The sequence below is a fragment of the Solanum pennellii genome, chromosome 2 (genome assembly GCF_001406875.1).
Source record: "Solanum pennellii chromosome 2, SPENNV200".
NCBI lineage: Eukaryota > Viridiplantae > Streptophyta > Magnoliopsida > Solanales > Solanaceae > Solanum > Solanum pennellii.
Window position 1 is genome coordinate 55597821 of NC_028638.1, and position 16764 is coordinate 55614584.

At 29.3% G+C, this 16764-nt stretch overlaps 1 protein-coding gene across 1 annotated transcript; it reads right to left on the reverse strand.

The window, feature by feature from the left end:
• Nucleotides 1–3591: 3591 nt before the first annotated feature.
• LOC107011814 (protein NSP-INTERACTING KINASE 1-like) lies at nucleotides 3592–7409 on the reverse strand. The gene is made up of 11 exons (XM_015211464.2): nucleotides 6651–7409; nucleotides 6419–6551; nucleotides 6249–6320; nucleotides 6018–6161; nucleotides 5833–5904; nucleotides 5695–5754; nucleotides 5506–5603; nucleotides 5244–5390; nucleotides 4812–5153; nucleotides 4345–4724; nucleotides 3592–4172 (listed from the first exon to the last, which is right to left on the reverse strand). The coding sequence occupies exons 1-11, from the start codon at nucleotides 6757–6759 to the stop codon at nucleotides 3849–3851; spliced, it is 1881 nt and encodes a 626-aa protein (XP_015066950.1). The 5' UTR covers nucleotides 6760–7409; the 3' UTR covers nucleotides 3592–3848.
• Nucleotides 7410–16764: the final 9355 nt, after the last annotated feature.

Consider the following 16764-nt stretch of genomic DNA (forward strand, 5'->3'; position numbering starts at 1 on the left):
TGGGTTCAAACGATTACAGATTAGGAAGAAATAGACGATGATGGATTAAGAATAAAAAGAAGAAAAGAAAAAAATATGCCGGGTTAAGATGAATGAAGATGATTAAGGAAAAAAAAGGACTGAAACTTTGTGGAGCAAGAAGAAAACGGTAGAAGTTAATGGAAGTTGTCCTGCTTCCTGAAATTTTTACTTTTTTAAATTTCAAATTTTTTGAATTTTGAAATTCAAAATTTCAAAATTTGGTCTTTTATTTAAAATTAATTAAATATAATAATTCAAAATCAAAAAGCTGATTAAAAGGTTGAGTGTTTAAATGGATAAAATTTAAAATTCAAAAACTGATTTAAGAGGTTGAGTGTTTTAATGGAGAAAAAATAGGCATTAAAATGGGTAAATGTGTATTATAGGAGAGAGAATGTAATGTATCTAAAAACTTACACTAAAATAAAAAAAAAAGGGAATTATGTAATATTTAAAACAAGTAGGGAAAATTAGAGAATATAAAAATTATATTTGTGTATTTAAGTTATTTTTCCAATTACCATAAACTTTAGAAATCACATATTTTTAAGGAAAAATTACTTATATACAAACATTAACTTACCTTAATATCCATTTATTTCTATTTTTTTAGAAATTCCAAAAATTCCTTATGTTCCTTCAATACATAAAATCTTCCACAGACATAAATATGTCACTCCTATTTTCAGCATATATCCACGTTTCTCACTGTCCATTTTCATTTTATTCCTAAATTCTCTTTGCTTCTTTAGCATTTACAAATTTTGAATTTATTTTGATTCTCAGTATGTATTAGTCATTATTTAATAATAATTAATATAATATTTGTAGAAGTTCGCCTTTTCTGTTGTAGTTTTTTTTAATTTCGTCTTTTTCCTTCTTTTTCCTTTTTTTGGTTTAATAGTTATTTTGTTTTTCTATTATTTTCAAATCATTGTTGGGTTTGATATTTGTATTTGATTTCTTTATTTTTATTAATAAAACTCACATTGTGTGTTTGATAAAAATATATATATAATGCTTGTAAATTTTTCATAATTTGAGTTGGTTATGGATCTAACAATTAATTATTCATAAAAATTGATTAGGATTCTTGTATTACAACTAATCTTCTAGTTGTCTCATAATAATATTAGTTTTAATTTCATCAAAATTTCATATGGTTTAACATTTTTCTCTTTATTCTGGTGTTTTTCATATAAAAAATATTTTCATGAATTGTGTGTGTTCATGTATGTAATTGATAACTTAATTCTTATTTATTGTGATACATTTATAAATACATATTATTTCAGATTAGGTACATCCTTCTTTAACAATCTGATTGTATCAGATACATTATTATCAACTATAAAATGATACATTATGTTAGCATACATATCTTTCAAGACAAACAATATGATACTCATCAATTTAAATGAGATACATAGATAGTAATGTATCATGCATTATTTTTCTAGATATGATACATAAATTCGAATTTATATGAAATGTATCAATTACATAGCAACTATCACACTCTAATGTATCGATCTCTTATCTAAACTAGGAAAAGAATTTTGAATATCAAAATTTTCAATATTCTAAATCAAAATCGAAAGGATATTCGATGAACTTGAAGATTCACAAAAGAAATTGTTTGTCCAGCAACAATTCCATACAATCCTTCATAACTCACCTCGCTTTCCAAAATTTCGACAAATTTTTTTATGAAACAGAGAGAACGATGAACAAGAAGAAAGAAATTTAATTTTTTGATCTTTTTGGTTTGTTACACTATAGGATTTTGAATTCTTGACAATAATTTGAATGAAATAGGATGTTAATTTAATTTTTAGCTTTCCCCCCCTTAATTACATAATATATAGCTCGGACACATTAAACAGTATGTCAGATACATTAAAAACTAGCTCGGATACATTATAAATAAATCGAATACATAATATGTAGCTCGGATACATTAAATACTGACTCAAATACATTAATATGTAGCTCGGACACATTAAAGAAATAAGAGATTTTTTTAAAAATTTTTAATAATAGAAGAAAATATTAAAAATAAAAAAAATATAATACGTATATTTCAGTCATTTTTCCTTGTTATATATGACTCGATTTTTGTTTGAATATTGAATCCTAAAGAAACCTCATAGAGTCATAGTGATTTTGACCGCAATATGTATCTACTTATTTTAAACACCCATATGGAGTTGAAGCCTTTTTGTTTTTGATAAAATCATGTTTGAGTACTGCAAAAATTTAACTCTCTTCTGATATCTATCGTCTGCCTTCATTATTATTTTATTCTAACATTTGTTTTTACGTCTTTTGTTCCTATTTAATCGTCTACTTTAGAAGTGTCATACATATTAAAACATCAATGATTATCATGGTATAGTTATAATTTTATCTTTAACTTATCCCTCCGTCCGGTATTATTTGTCATAATTTCTATTTTTAGAGTCAAATTATAAAAACTGACTAACATTTTAAGATGTATTTTTTCATCATATTAATATGCAAAAAATTGTAATTTATAGTATTTTTCATATAGTTTTAGAATATCTAATTGTTTTGTTTAAAATATCGAAATAATGTGATCTAATTTACCTTTGAAAATTAGTCAAATTGACTTTCGATAAGCGCAACATGACAAACATTTTCGGACGGAGGGAGTAAAAGATCATACAACTCTCCAAATGTAATAAATGTATTTTCTGGTTCCAAAAACCATGCATTACAACTTAGTAGTACTAGAAATTTTCTTGAATTAAATAAAGGCATTTTAGGAAAAAAATTGTTATTCTTTCTTGATTAAATGAACAAATATAAAAATGAATATAAAAAAAATATGAACAAGTAAATAGAGAGAAAGAGACTAATAAACTTGTGTGCTATCTTGTGTTAGGGAAAAGGACAAGAGACTCTATCTTTTCGTACCCTCTATCAGTTTAAAAAAAAAAAGAAACCTGACTAGACGCTAGTCTTTTATAAAATACATCTAAATTAAATATAATGATATTGTTTGTTCGAATATTTTTAATTATTACGATAAAATATTATTTTATATATAAAACAAAAAACATAAAGTATAATAAAACACAAGATTAAAAGTTGATAAGTGAAAAAAGCCATTATACTGAAAATGTAATATAACTTCTCACATAAGATCAAAAAATGGTTCTGAAAAGGAGTTAGTGAAATGTTATCTAGAGGTCTCATTGTTATGTTATTGTAGACGATAGTTGTTTAGTTTTACGTTATTTCATTTGTTTTTCACACTCGTCAAACTTGATAACACATTTTTGTGATTGGATACTAAATCAATAAGATATTTCCGTGCTGGACCACTGTGTTTTCTTGGATTCCTTGCTATTATGAATATTTACATCTATTATGTCTTTAGTGTCGCTTCGTGCGTTGCACTAAAATATAAACTATAGTTTAGCTAACTTTTTCTTAAAGATTAAATATCCAGAAATCATTAGCTTATCCACCAGCAATTCCATTATCATCTTCAATAGCTGTTGCTAATCATTATTATGACATGCTAATTACTAAGCCAAATGATGTCAAAACCACACTATAATGCTTAAAAGTTTCATTTCAGATTTTCAAATTACAACATTGTCTAAACTACAAATACAGGTTGTACGAGGAAAAAAATTAAAAGATGAGCATATACAATAAAGAAACAAAAAAATAACAGAACACATCAAAGTTCTTTGAATCTTTGATGGTTCATTACTATACATTACCACATAGCTTAATAAATTACCTCTCTAAGTGTGAAATTTTACGTTATAAATATGTGTAATTTAACTTGCTCACCTAGGACCAGACAGCTCCATGGCTTGTACAAGTAATAAAGAATCATCGGTGAGATCTGAGAATCTCTCGGATGAGGATAGCTCTTTAGTTTTATACTTGTTACTACCATCAAATTTTTGGGATGCTTCCCATCTCTCTGCAAGTCCATCACCTTCAAGCATACGAACAATTTCAGACATTTTTGGTCTGTGGCCTGGAAGATATTGTGTGCAAAGCAGAGCAACTTGCACCATTTCCTCTAGCTCGATTCGATCATAGTTGATTCTCAAATCTTTATCAACAAGGACATCAAGTTTCTTCTCTTGGTGAATTTTCCTAACCTGATGGAAATGTACGCCAAATGTTACACTTTATAGGATATACAATATCGCGAAACATGCCATGACATTTCTCTGACTAAAAGAGGATGTCGTTAAGGGTAAAATGAGAAGTCTAAAGTTTAAAAAATAATTTTCAAATATAGAAAGTGAGGCTTGTCAAATTGATACTTACCCAATCAAGCATTACTCCCTTTTGGTTAGCTGCTTTTCCAAATTCGATAGCTCTCATTCCTGTGATCAGTTCAAGTAGAAGGATCCCAAATCCGAACACGTCTGTTTTCTCAGATGATTGGCCTGTTGATAAGTATTCAGGGGCTATATGCCCTACTGTACCGCGCACAGCTGTTGTGACATGTGAATCCTGGTGATCTAAAAGCTTTGCCAGCCCAAAATCTCCCACAACCGCCTCACAAAAGTCATCGAGCAATATATTTGCTGCTTTAACATCTCTATGAATTATCTTTGGATCACATTGTTCGTGAAGATATAACAGTCCTCGAGCAGCTCCTATAGCAATTCGCTTCCTTGTTCCCCAATCCAACACAGGTTTTACTGTAGAAAGTAACATGGACTATATTTCAGCATAACACAAGTAAGATATCTGAAATGCCACTTTGCTAATTTAATGTATTTTTTTACCTCTGAGGCGCGAAGCTACACTACCATTGGACATATAAGGGTAAACCAAAAGCTTCTCCGACTGTGTCATACAAAATCCATAGAGCCTGAGGAGGTTACGATGCACTGCTAAGCTTATCATTTCGACTTCTGTTTGGAATTGTTTCTCACCACCAATTGCATTGCCATCATTTAGCCTCTTTACAGCCACAGGAGTACCGTCTGGGAGATGGCCTTTATAAACATTCCCAAAACCACCTTTTCCTAAAATGTTTTTGTTGCTGAAGTTGTTGGTTGCAATTTGGAGATCCTTGAATTGGAATCTTCTTAAATTTCCAAGGGAAACTTCTTCATGATGCCGATCTAATATTAGCAAATAATAGAAATGAGTAAGAAGCGATGATCATAACTTTCATGAGAACAGTGAGCTAAAGTTTAGAACAGATAACCAACCTTTAACATCAAAAAAGGCTTGTTGATTGTGTCTATGCCTTGACCATAGAAAGAGTCCAATTCCAAGAACAAGCAAAGAAATACAACCAAGAGTCGAGCCAAATACAAGCGCGATTTTATGACCTTTTCGCTTCCCAGAAGGCGAAGCTGGATAACAAACACGGAGCAATAAAGTGAGATGAAACAGAAGAAACTGCAAAATCATAAATTACAGGCTAGATAAGATGGTTAGATTTGGAAAATGACATTCTGTAATGCATACATTCTGAACCATTCAATGTCATTGACATAGGCAACAATTGCATTCCATAGCAGTCTGGCTCAGACCCCGTCTCGCAGATCAATGGATTTCCAACAATGCTACAATCACAGAACAACAAGAGAACATAAATTATTCTCAACATTCCAGCTTTCTATTAACAAGACATGAATAAGCTGTTAATTAGCGTACTTGAATTTCTTGGGGGGGAACCTAGGTACCGGTCCACTCAAGTTATTGAAGGATAAGTCCCTGAATCAAAAGGTTAAATACCAAAATCAATCTCAAATTTTGAAAAGGAAAAAGATAAGTAAAGCAATAGGGATTTACACTAGAGTAAGCTGTGACATGTTGGCTAATGAGACTGGAATTTCTCCTGATAGACTGTTATTGTTGAGCCTCCTGAACAAGTTAATATAAAGAAACTGATATTGGAACTGTTGGAAGATAAAAAAAAAATGAAGCATAAAAATTGAAGTTTAGTATGAGAATTGACTCTCTGTTAAGATTCTTACATGTACTTGAGGTCACTCAAGTGTCCCAAAGAAACAGGAATATCACCAGTGAAGAAATTATCAGAAAGATCAAGAGTCTGAAGTTTTGAGAGCCTTCCAATTTCTTTTGGGATTGGTCCTGTTATATTGTTATTCTGCAGCAATCTGTTTCAAAAGAAAAAAGAAATGGTTATTCAAGAAAGTAACAGAAAGAATCAAGAGAGGTTGAAATCACTGATTTTAGTAACTCACATAATCTGAAGATTTGTCAAATTGCCAATGCTAGGAGAAAAAGTACCAGACAGATTCTGGCTTGGTGCCCCTCTGCATAATACAGAAAGGTAAAAAAAAAAATCAAACATTTGAATTGCAAAGACACAAACAAAGAAAAAGATTTCATCTTTGCAACAAATAATACTTACAAGCCAATAACCAAACTCTCAGAAGAACAAGTAACCATAGCCCAACTACATGGATCGACAGAAGTACTATCCCAATTATCAAGAACCCCATGAGGATCCTTCAAAGCAACTTTTATGGCCATTAAAGCTTGCACTGAGATTCAAAAAAAAAGAAAAGAGGAACATCCCAGATGAAAACTTAGTATTTTCAGTATACATAATGCAGAATTTTATTAACAAGAACACTAATTACCTTCAAAGTTGACACCTTTAGGAGAAAGCAATCCTGCTGCTGAACTCCAAAGAGCCAAGAATGTAGCCACATACAAGAATGAAGCCTTTATCTCTCTTTTCTTTTCCATTAAATTTCAAGAAAGAAACAGAAACTCAAATGAATACCAGAGAGACAAACCCCTCCACTGGATTTTCTTCTTCTAATAGTCTTTTTAGATTGAAAACAAAACTATAGCTTTTGTATGCCAGAAAATCATTTTATTACTGTCTTGTCAGTCTCCATAGAAAGAAAAAAAAAAGCAGTCTTTGTAAAAAGGAGAACACAGCATGCCTGTCACTGGGGACACAGACCCTTTGTAAGGAAAAGAATATATTAAAAAAAAATTAAAGTATAACTCAGTCTAAATGGAAATCTAATTACTACTATCTTAATCAAACAACACTTGTCTTGAAGTATATAGACATAGAAATGACAAGTTTTCTAATGGACCTCTGTTTTAAGCTTAAATCAAAATCACTCTTTGAAGACAAATAAGCAAAAGCATTAGTGTAGTGTGCAGTGCAGCTATAATAAGACCAAAAATTCCTCATGGGTGAGTCATTCACTAGCTAACTTATGGCTTAGAAATAAGTTATTTTTTGTCATTATCATATGAGATTTATTATGTGCAATAGTAGTTAGTAATATTTTAATTTTAAAAAAAAGTTGGGAACAAACATTTGGGATGTGTAAGAGTGCAAGTATGGCTATGGGAGTTGGATTTACAAGGGAATCCAACATTCCCTGAGTTTGGCCATTCAACAAAATCCCAAAAACTTGTTTTTTTTAAAAAAAATTCTATGTTTTTAAAAGAGGCTAAGAATGTGGGAATCTCTAGAAAATTAGGCTAGAGATTGATAATGGGTTTGGTGAACTGACCAGTCACATAGGCTAGGGACCCAAGACACGCCCATGATGAGGGGTATCTTTGTAGGCTATAACAATTATTTTTATTATATTTGCCAGATAAATATGTTTTGCATTATTATAAATATAGTTTAACGTCTTATAATGAGTTATTTATTTTTTTAAAAAAAGAATACGTTTATATTTTAAACATTTATAGATAAATTACTGTGATGTGTTTCAATTGATCACATGAAGTAAACATGATAAAATCCTCATATTAGATACTCCTGACTCAAATTTTTAAAGAAGCTTTTTGTGCATATTTCCAAATATCCATTTCATAGACATATTTATCATTTAAAATATATCACGCATTTTAATAAGTTGTAAGACTTCCTACATGTTTCAATTAATGTTGATGTGTATAATTTAAAATAAAAGGAATATTTAATGTGATAAACTTAGAGGTTTTGAACGGGTACAAACACTTTCAAAATATGAGAAACTGTTTATTTTGTACCTAAGTGCTCAATAAATATAATATAATTTGAGTGTATTTAAAAAAAAATTTCTTAAAGAATTGTCAATATATTCGATCTTAAATTAGTTCAACCTATTACAATGGACAGCTATGTATAGTTAACTGTGTATACGTAAAAGTATTTTTTTTTTTTACCGAATACACAATATTTTTTTACTACCTTTATGATTGATTGCTTGTGGAAGAGGGGTATGCATGATGAATGTACTTTAATTGATTCCACTATGGAATAGCACACTATATGTTGTTTTGGAATTTTTAAAAATAACATGATTTTACACGCTTCATGAGACTATCATTCCAAAGAAACAAACTTATATTATATTTATATAATATAAAAAGAGAAAAGTAGTATAATAGTAGTTGATAAAGCTAAAGCTGCCCACCTCCATCCTTTCATGCTCCCTAAACATCATTGATAAGAATTTCAATTTGTTGTGGGTGGACAATATCATGCATCTCTCCTTTTCTTGCTTACCTTTTCCTTCTCTTTCCAATTTTTTTTTAAAAAATAAACAATAATAAGCAAATTACTTTTCTCATTTTTTGAGTATTTTCTCCATATATGCATATTTGAAAATATTAGTGCCAAAAGGATAATGTGTGTGTTTTGTGGTACTAGGTAACCATTATTTGGCTATGGCATTATTTTATTAATAGAAGTTTTTGCATGATTTTGCCCATAAAATGTGATATTTTTAAATTTTGTCTTTGCTACTCATTTAATAAACATTTGTGGATCAAATACTCTATAATCTAATTTCACTATATATAACTTTAGAGAAGTTTTATTTCACGTTTGATATGATATAAGTTTGGTGGGAATTAAGTTAGCGGCATAAAATATGTAATATTTCTATGACCTAATAATTTTGCTAGGCATTAGTTTAGAGGAAAAAAAATAGCCTATGTTGATCATGTATATAAGTTTTTGAACGTAAAACTTAAGTTATGTCTTTTGCAACATAGGTTGAGGATATTGACTTGAACTTTTGCATCTAATAACATAAGTTTTTCAATTAGAAATTGAGCGATAAAACTTAGAAAGTTTTTTAAAGGCATAATTTGTATCATATTATGATATGAAAATATAAATTTAGGTAGAGTTAAAGATTATCTATTATTTTGGTAGCAAAGATATTTTCTATCACTTACTTTTTATTTAAAATACAGAAGGGCAAAATAGAAACATTGTGAATGGTCTTATTAATATTCAAATTTTTGACCAAATTAAACTATTATATAAAGAAATTTATAAAAAAGAATATTTTTCTAAAATTTTATAAAACTAGTATAAATATATTTTACAGTCACGTTTTCGGGTATATTTAATTTTTAAAAACTAACAGCGTTAGGTTGATATACGTTACTGTAAGTTATGTTTTAATCCTAAAATGTTATTTTGAGTAACGTTTTAATCTTAAAACGTTACTATGAATAACGCTTTAGGAGTAAAATGTTAGTGTGAGTAACGTATATCAATCTAACGTCGTCAGCTTTCAAAAAATAAAATATACCCTAAAATATTACTGTAAAATACGTTTATATCAATTTTATAAAATTTTAAAAAAATATATTATTTTGATAAATTACTTTATATAATGGCTTAATTTGGTAAAAAATCGTTAATATTCTTACCCAAAGAAACAAAGGGAAAGTGCAAATTATGCAATAGGAGTCTGCACACTGCTGACGTGGTCGTTTTTGTATACTGCTGCTTGTACGTATTGCTTCGTAATTGGACCAGTCAACATTTGGTGAGGTAAAATATGTTCCTATTTTTCATTTGATTTAGGTATTTACTATGTTAATAGTACTAAAATAAAATATAAAGTTTTAATAGATCAAATATCATATGATTAAAATAATTCAATTGAGTTCACTGTACTCTTTTGTTAACCTTACCTAATTGGTACTCAAATTAAAGTAGTAGTATATATACTTTGCTTGTTCTTTCTTACTTTGTTGTTTTTCTTTTTCATCAAGATTCTTATTTTTTGTCTACTTCCATGCACATAATTGGAACCTAAAGTTTATAAACTTGTATTCTTTTACCCTTTTTAACTTTCCTTCTTTTATTTCCCTTTACTTTACCCTCTATTGATTTAAAATAAAAGTAGTAGAAGCCATGGTGAAAGTGGAGGAAAAGTAAACTTGAAGAATAATGCATTTTTTCTAGCTAGCTACTTTTTTTCCCTCCTACACTGTCACAAATTTAAATGAACCAATAAAAGAATTGAAACTTTCAACCGTTTTTTAATTTTTTATTTTTTATTTTTGTTTGGACACTATAAAGAAAAGATGTAAAGTTAATCGGTATGTCCAAGAATGAACAATGGTGAAGAAATTACCGAAAGAATATGAGTTGTGGCTAACACCCAAACTCAAAGAATAAAAAAGGATTCCCTTTATACATAAGATAAAGTGTCGTTTGAATTAACTTATTTTTACGTGTTTTTGACTCTTAAAGTAGTTTTTAATTATGAAAGTGTTCGGAAAAGTTATAAAATATTTTTAAGCATCCATGTTGGTGCTAAAATAGTTTTAGAATAAGTCAAAAACCAAATACCATCTACTTATGAATTTTACTTTTGGACTTATAAGTTACTTCTTTTAAACCCATCCAAATAGGCTCTAAGTCACTAGCCACCTCGACCTAATTCTTGACTAGCACATCAACTTCCTAACAAAATGTCTATGATTGAAAATCACTAACATGGCAAGATTAAAATTCAAATTCAAATTGGTTCCTAACTCTGATCAGAAAGACAAAGACTATTATATTTGCGTTAGTAGTCCAACAAAGAGGCAAAATAATTATATTTTAATTTACATTATGAACAACACACTTCACCTGTTTCTTCCCCGTGTTTACTAGTCCTCCTATCCCAAACGAAGAGAGGGCAAAAAAGCATCATTGTAGCTGCATAACATGCATGCTTCTATAGCTAGCCCTATTTGCTACGTAACAATAAAACAAGATAACAAAATTATGAACGGAAACTAGAAATTCGTACTATATTTAAAACATTCACGAGACCTAACATAGAAAAATAATAATATTAAGAAAGGCATATTGATGGCAAAGTTTTATTCATTCCCTTTTGATATAATTAGGTGTATGTGAAGAGAAAAATTGTATAAGCAAGAGCCACTTTTATGTATGGATAGAAACACATGCAAGAAAATGGACCAACAACATTGTAACAATAGGAATATGAATTGACTAAACGTGAGAAGAAAGAAAAATTATATAATAATACCATACTATATAGTCGACAAAAGGAAAATAGATATGAATTAAGAGGAATTTGAATCACAGCTGGATCTATTGTCTCTTTCTTTGTTCACTACTATATTCTTACTTGCTTGCTTCAAAGTTGGGACCATTATTTTGGCCTTCAAATTAAACATTTTCATGTTCTTCTCAAAACATACATCATTTCAACAAAATCCATAGCAAGAAACTAATAGTAATATACATGTGATACACTATATATATACACTAGTGTTGATTACAAATTGTTACGGTTTTGTAATGGCAACAATCATGTTAGGAGCGTCACCCCAAATGGGCCATACAGAGCGCGATCCGAATTTAGTCGGATTTTCAATGTGGGTGAGAAAAAAAACAACTTAAAAAAAAGGAAAAATAACTTAAATACACAACTATAAGTTTTATATTCTCTAATTTTCCCTTCTTTTTTTAAATATTACATAATTCCCTTTTTTTTAATTTTAATGTAAGTTTATAGATACATTACATTCTCTCTCCTATAATACACAATTACCCATTTTAATGCCTATTTTTTCTCCATTAAAACACTCAACCTTTTAAATCAGTTTTTGAATTTTGAATTTTCTCCATTTAAACACTCAACCTTTTAAATCATTTTTTTTGATTTTGAATTATTAATTTTAATTAATTTTAAATAAAAGACCCAATTTTGAAATTTTGTTATTTCAAAATTCAAAAATTTTGAAATTTCAAAAATCAGGACAACTTCTCTTAACTTCTCCCGTTTTGTTCTTACTCCATCAAGTTTCAGTTCTTTTTTTTTCCATAATCATCTTCCTTCTCTTAAAGATTACTTACTCCGCCATTGCAACTTCAACGTAAACCCACATGCTTAACAACTCCCAAAAATAAAAATCCTAAACCCCCAAGTTCAGTTACCGAAGAAACAAATTCCAATCAGAGGAAAGATTAAACGAACAACCAAAAAGCAGATGAATTTGGTAATCTTCTTGTTCTTGGAGGCAAGCAGATGAAAATGAACGGTCACCTTACAAAAGGTTCAAATGATATATATATATATATATATATATATATATATACTTTCATAAATCAGTAAGGTATTAGTTGTTTAGTTGATGTACTGATACATGTTTTGAAAATTGTTATAATGTATCATTCACTAAGTTTAATAAATGTGTCATCCACTGTACTTGATGATACATATAGAATCAGTGTGTATATTGTTTAGTCGATGTTTCTGATACATGTATTAGATATGTATCACATGTTATAATGTTTTAGTTAATTCACTGATACATGTAGTAGACATGTATCACATGTTTTTCATGTAGTATGAATTTCTGAAAACTGAAACCATGTATCAGTAAGTTATTAGTTGTTTTATTTAGTATTTATATTTCAATATCGTTATAATTTGCTGTTTTATTTTCAAATTGCAGCCACTGAAGTACAAGATTAAAAAGATACCAACACACCATAAGGTTTGCTGTCAATTTTAACAACAATTTCCTAAAGGACTTTGAAAAATATATAGGGGAGAATGTTATCCAAATGTTTAATGATTTGTTACCTTATACATAGGGGAGAATGTTATCCAATTACGTGCTGATTTTATAGTGATTAATGATCTGTTACCTTAAATTAAGCTGTTTTAGTAACAACATTAATTGTACCGTTTTTTCCCCATTTTTTTCTCAACAGTTTAAACTTACCATGTATCATTTACCATGTATCACTAGAGTCTAAAGTATCACGGAACAACAAATTTAAGGGATTTTTTGTAAATACTAATTTTGTCGGGACAAAATGTAATTATTGAATTACACTATGGGATTCCTTAAATTTTTACTTAAAAAAATCCATAAATACAATAGATAATTACCTAGATTTGATCAGATATAAATTCAAGTACACATTTACCGAAAATTAGGGGGTGAAGCTAAGGGATAGCACCATATAATTTGTCCAAAAGAGATAATGAGTATATAAAAATTTACGCGCCAGACAATTTAAAATTTGTACTCTGATTTCTACAATTTTTTTAGTTTTCGGTTAAATCCATTAATTCTTTTGCAATTGATACTAATCGAATATATTTTTATAAAGTGTGCAATTCGCTTACGTATGAATATCTCAAACAATATATAAAATTAAAAATAAATTTATAAAACTAAATCTCCCGAAACTAAAGGCTTGGGAAGTGGTCCTTCCTTGTTCGAAGCTTCCGCCTTCTCAATTTTTGAACTAATCCACCTTAGTGGAAATTTCACTTTTTAGCAAATTAAATTAAACAACTTTTCTTTTTGGCTTTATCTTTTTATCCTTAAATTCCTTTTCTTCTGTTTTTTGAACACAAGACGTAAATAAAGAAAAAATTGACAAAATAAAGAAAATTAAATACGTAATTAGAGTTACGTCAGACTGATTAATTAGTCTTAACTTTAATGGGCGAATTCATGATTCAAATTAGTTGAATTTGCACAGGCACCAAAAAGACACGTATTCACCGGTTTTGACAATGTTTTACTGTTACATCTAGCTGTAGAAATACGAAATTTATTAAAAACAATCTATATATCTTACGTAAGATAAAGGGTAAATTATATACACTTTACTCTCTTAGACTCCATTTACTAAATCACGTTTGCTTTGTTGTTGTTATTGTTGGACATAAGTTTCATAATTGACAAGCAACCCAATATGGATATATAGCTACGTGAATTATTAAGATGGTACCAATAAATTGCAAAAGCATGCATGTCCCTCAAGTTTTTTTAAGTACACAAAAACGTGCATGTCCCTTAGCTTACACAAAAATCATACACATATGTCCCTTACACAAAAGCCTTATCGTCGTCATTACTCTTTCTGGGGGAAGATATACGTTAGAGTAAGGGAATCACGTGATACGACTTTGTGGAAAAAATTATTAAATTCGTATGTATAATAAAAAGGCGAAAAGAAATATGGATCAATTTTGTTAAGTGACATTGTTTGTCACAATTAATATTGCAGCTCTGTTGGTCTGATGTTTTAATTTTGAATTAGAGGTTCTGTGTCGAATTTACTGTTGCGATATTTAATGGACACATTACTATTTATAATTTTGCATTATTTTTTATGTCCACGTGGTCAAATATATATGTTTACAATACGGTATTAAATAGTGTAGAGAGGTAACAGGTCCTCATAAAACTTTAGTATCGCAACAGCAAATTCGACCAAAGTTGAGATATCCCAACATTAGTTATTGTTCTTTTTTTTCCCATTTCCTCTTTTCTCTCGTCAATGAAATTAGTTAAGTTTGATTTATTGAATTAGATAAATAATAAAATTTTAAATTGTTTGATGCTTTATATATACATACTCCCTCCATTTTTAAGAAAAAAAGTGTTTAATATTCCTCAGTCCATTTTATTTGTTCAATTTATTAAAAATAGTTGTCCAACTTTATTTGTCTAGTTGGATAATTAAGAGATACTTGAGTATTTTGTGTCCACTTTACCTTTGTATTAAATACTATTCATTTTTTAATATTTCGATCGATGAATTATAATTAATAAAGAGTGGTATAGTAAAATATCCCTGTATTTATTATTACTCAAGGGGTGTACCAAGTCAAACATGAACCAGTAAATTAATATGAACGACGGGAGTATTACTTTTAATGAGGTTATCTGAATCCATTTAATCCTTCAAGCTAATTGATATATATGTGGATTGTATTTTATTTTTAATATAACATAATAATATTTATTTAACTAAGACGTGATATGACTTATAAAAATTCGTGTGTACGCTACTGGCTTTTTCCTCCTTTATTTGTTGATGTTTCACTAACAAAAAGAAAATGAAAGCACAATAATATAAATGAACTGATGTCTTATAATTAAAGATAAGATAGAGATCGAAATTAGGACAAATATTCTTAATTAAACTTACTTGACCGTAAATGTTCCCAAGTAAAAGTAGAAAAGGTGAAGGAGTAGGTAAATTGAACAGCTATGTTGATTATAAAATTGTCTTATGTAGTGTAATAACATCAGTTGTCTAGTGTCTACAACTTTGTGAAGCTAAATTCCAAAATTCCATTTGTAATATGACAAATAGAAGCCTCCAACTGAGATTTATTTTCACTTTGTCATATATTCTTGTATATAAGAATTTAAAAACTACACTATGAAGTAGTAATATACGCAGCTCAAATATAAATATATTGATGAGATGAAAAAAGAACAAAATTCATTAATATGTTCTGTTAGGTCATTCTCATCGCGTTTTGCTCATTGAAATGTCCCATTCACTCCCAACTAGAATCAGAATGGGAAAAAATTGTCTATGTAAATAAGTTGATATATAATTGGAAACAATGTATCAAGGTAATTAAATTCAAATTTTAATATCAATATTTTGTATAAATTAATAATTTAAAGAAAAAAAGAGGCACAAAGTGACAATAAGGTCCATAAGGAGATTTTTGTCTGGTAGAGTATTGATGCATCATTTTCCTTCTTGGTACAATACTCCCAAACATCTTTAATGCGGTGTATAGACTAATCTCAATCTCTGTCCACTTTTATCCAACTAACCAAATACTATTCAAATCTTTTTCTTCCCTTCTTTTTAACTGCTGATTAATATGTTTTTCTTTTCTCTTACAAAGGATGAAATTAGAGATCTCGAATTTTAATAACTTTGAATATAAATAAACTTATAGTAAAGAATTATTCTCTTTTAATGGGTCTAACATAATGTATATCTAAATTAGTCGAATAATGGTAGAATAAGTCATCACATGGGTATAAATTTCAACTAAAGCCATCTCTCTTTGATAATTGACCCAGGGAGAAAACACGTAGCATTACCAGAATAGCCCAAATTTACAACGTTTAAAATTTAGTCACGTCAGAATCAGAGTTGTAAAGACCGGTTTGAAGTTATAACTTCAGAAGAAGAAGCAGGGGAGGCTCTAAACTTTAAAGTATGCCAGTACTGGCTAAATTTCAAATAAGTCATAAAATGGGCTATGTTTTAAACAGTGTCATCACAAGCGGGGCTACCTAGTTCCATTCCTACCAAAGAAAAGAAAAAGAAATTATCACACCAAGCCCAGAAGCCCATCTCCAAAGCGCAGGGGAAGAGAAGAAGCGCAAGCTGAAAAATACCAATGTAAATCAATCAACGCAACAAAGGACACGTATAAATGCACATGGAAAGACAAAAATACCCCTCGCTGAAGCAGTTATGTCGATGAAGAGACATGCGCAATAGCAGAGAACAACTACGATGTTTATCATATTCCTCTTCAAGATGAACCAAATAGAAATTCCCATGTTGGAACCAAAAAAAATGATGAATTATAAATATAGGCCCAACAAAAACTTGAATTCGTAAATGTAGCACAATAATTGCAGTGATCCACAAGTATCTAGAGACAAAAGAAA

Bases quoted from the DNA above. Each gene is read 5' to 3' on its own strand.
- LOC107011814 (XM_015211464.2), bottom strand. From the start codon at position 6,759: ATGGAAAAGAAAAGAGAGATAAAGGCTTCATTCTTGTATGTGGCTACA. The intron at 6,321-6,418 runs GTAAGTATTATT...TGTATTATGCAG, and splicing joins GAGAGTTTGGTTATTGGCTT to AGGGGCACCAAGCCAGAATC. The intron at 5,604-5,694 runs GTACGCTAATTA...CTGTGATTGTAG, and splicing joins TTCCCCCCCAAGAAATTCAA to CATTGTTGGAAATCCATTGA.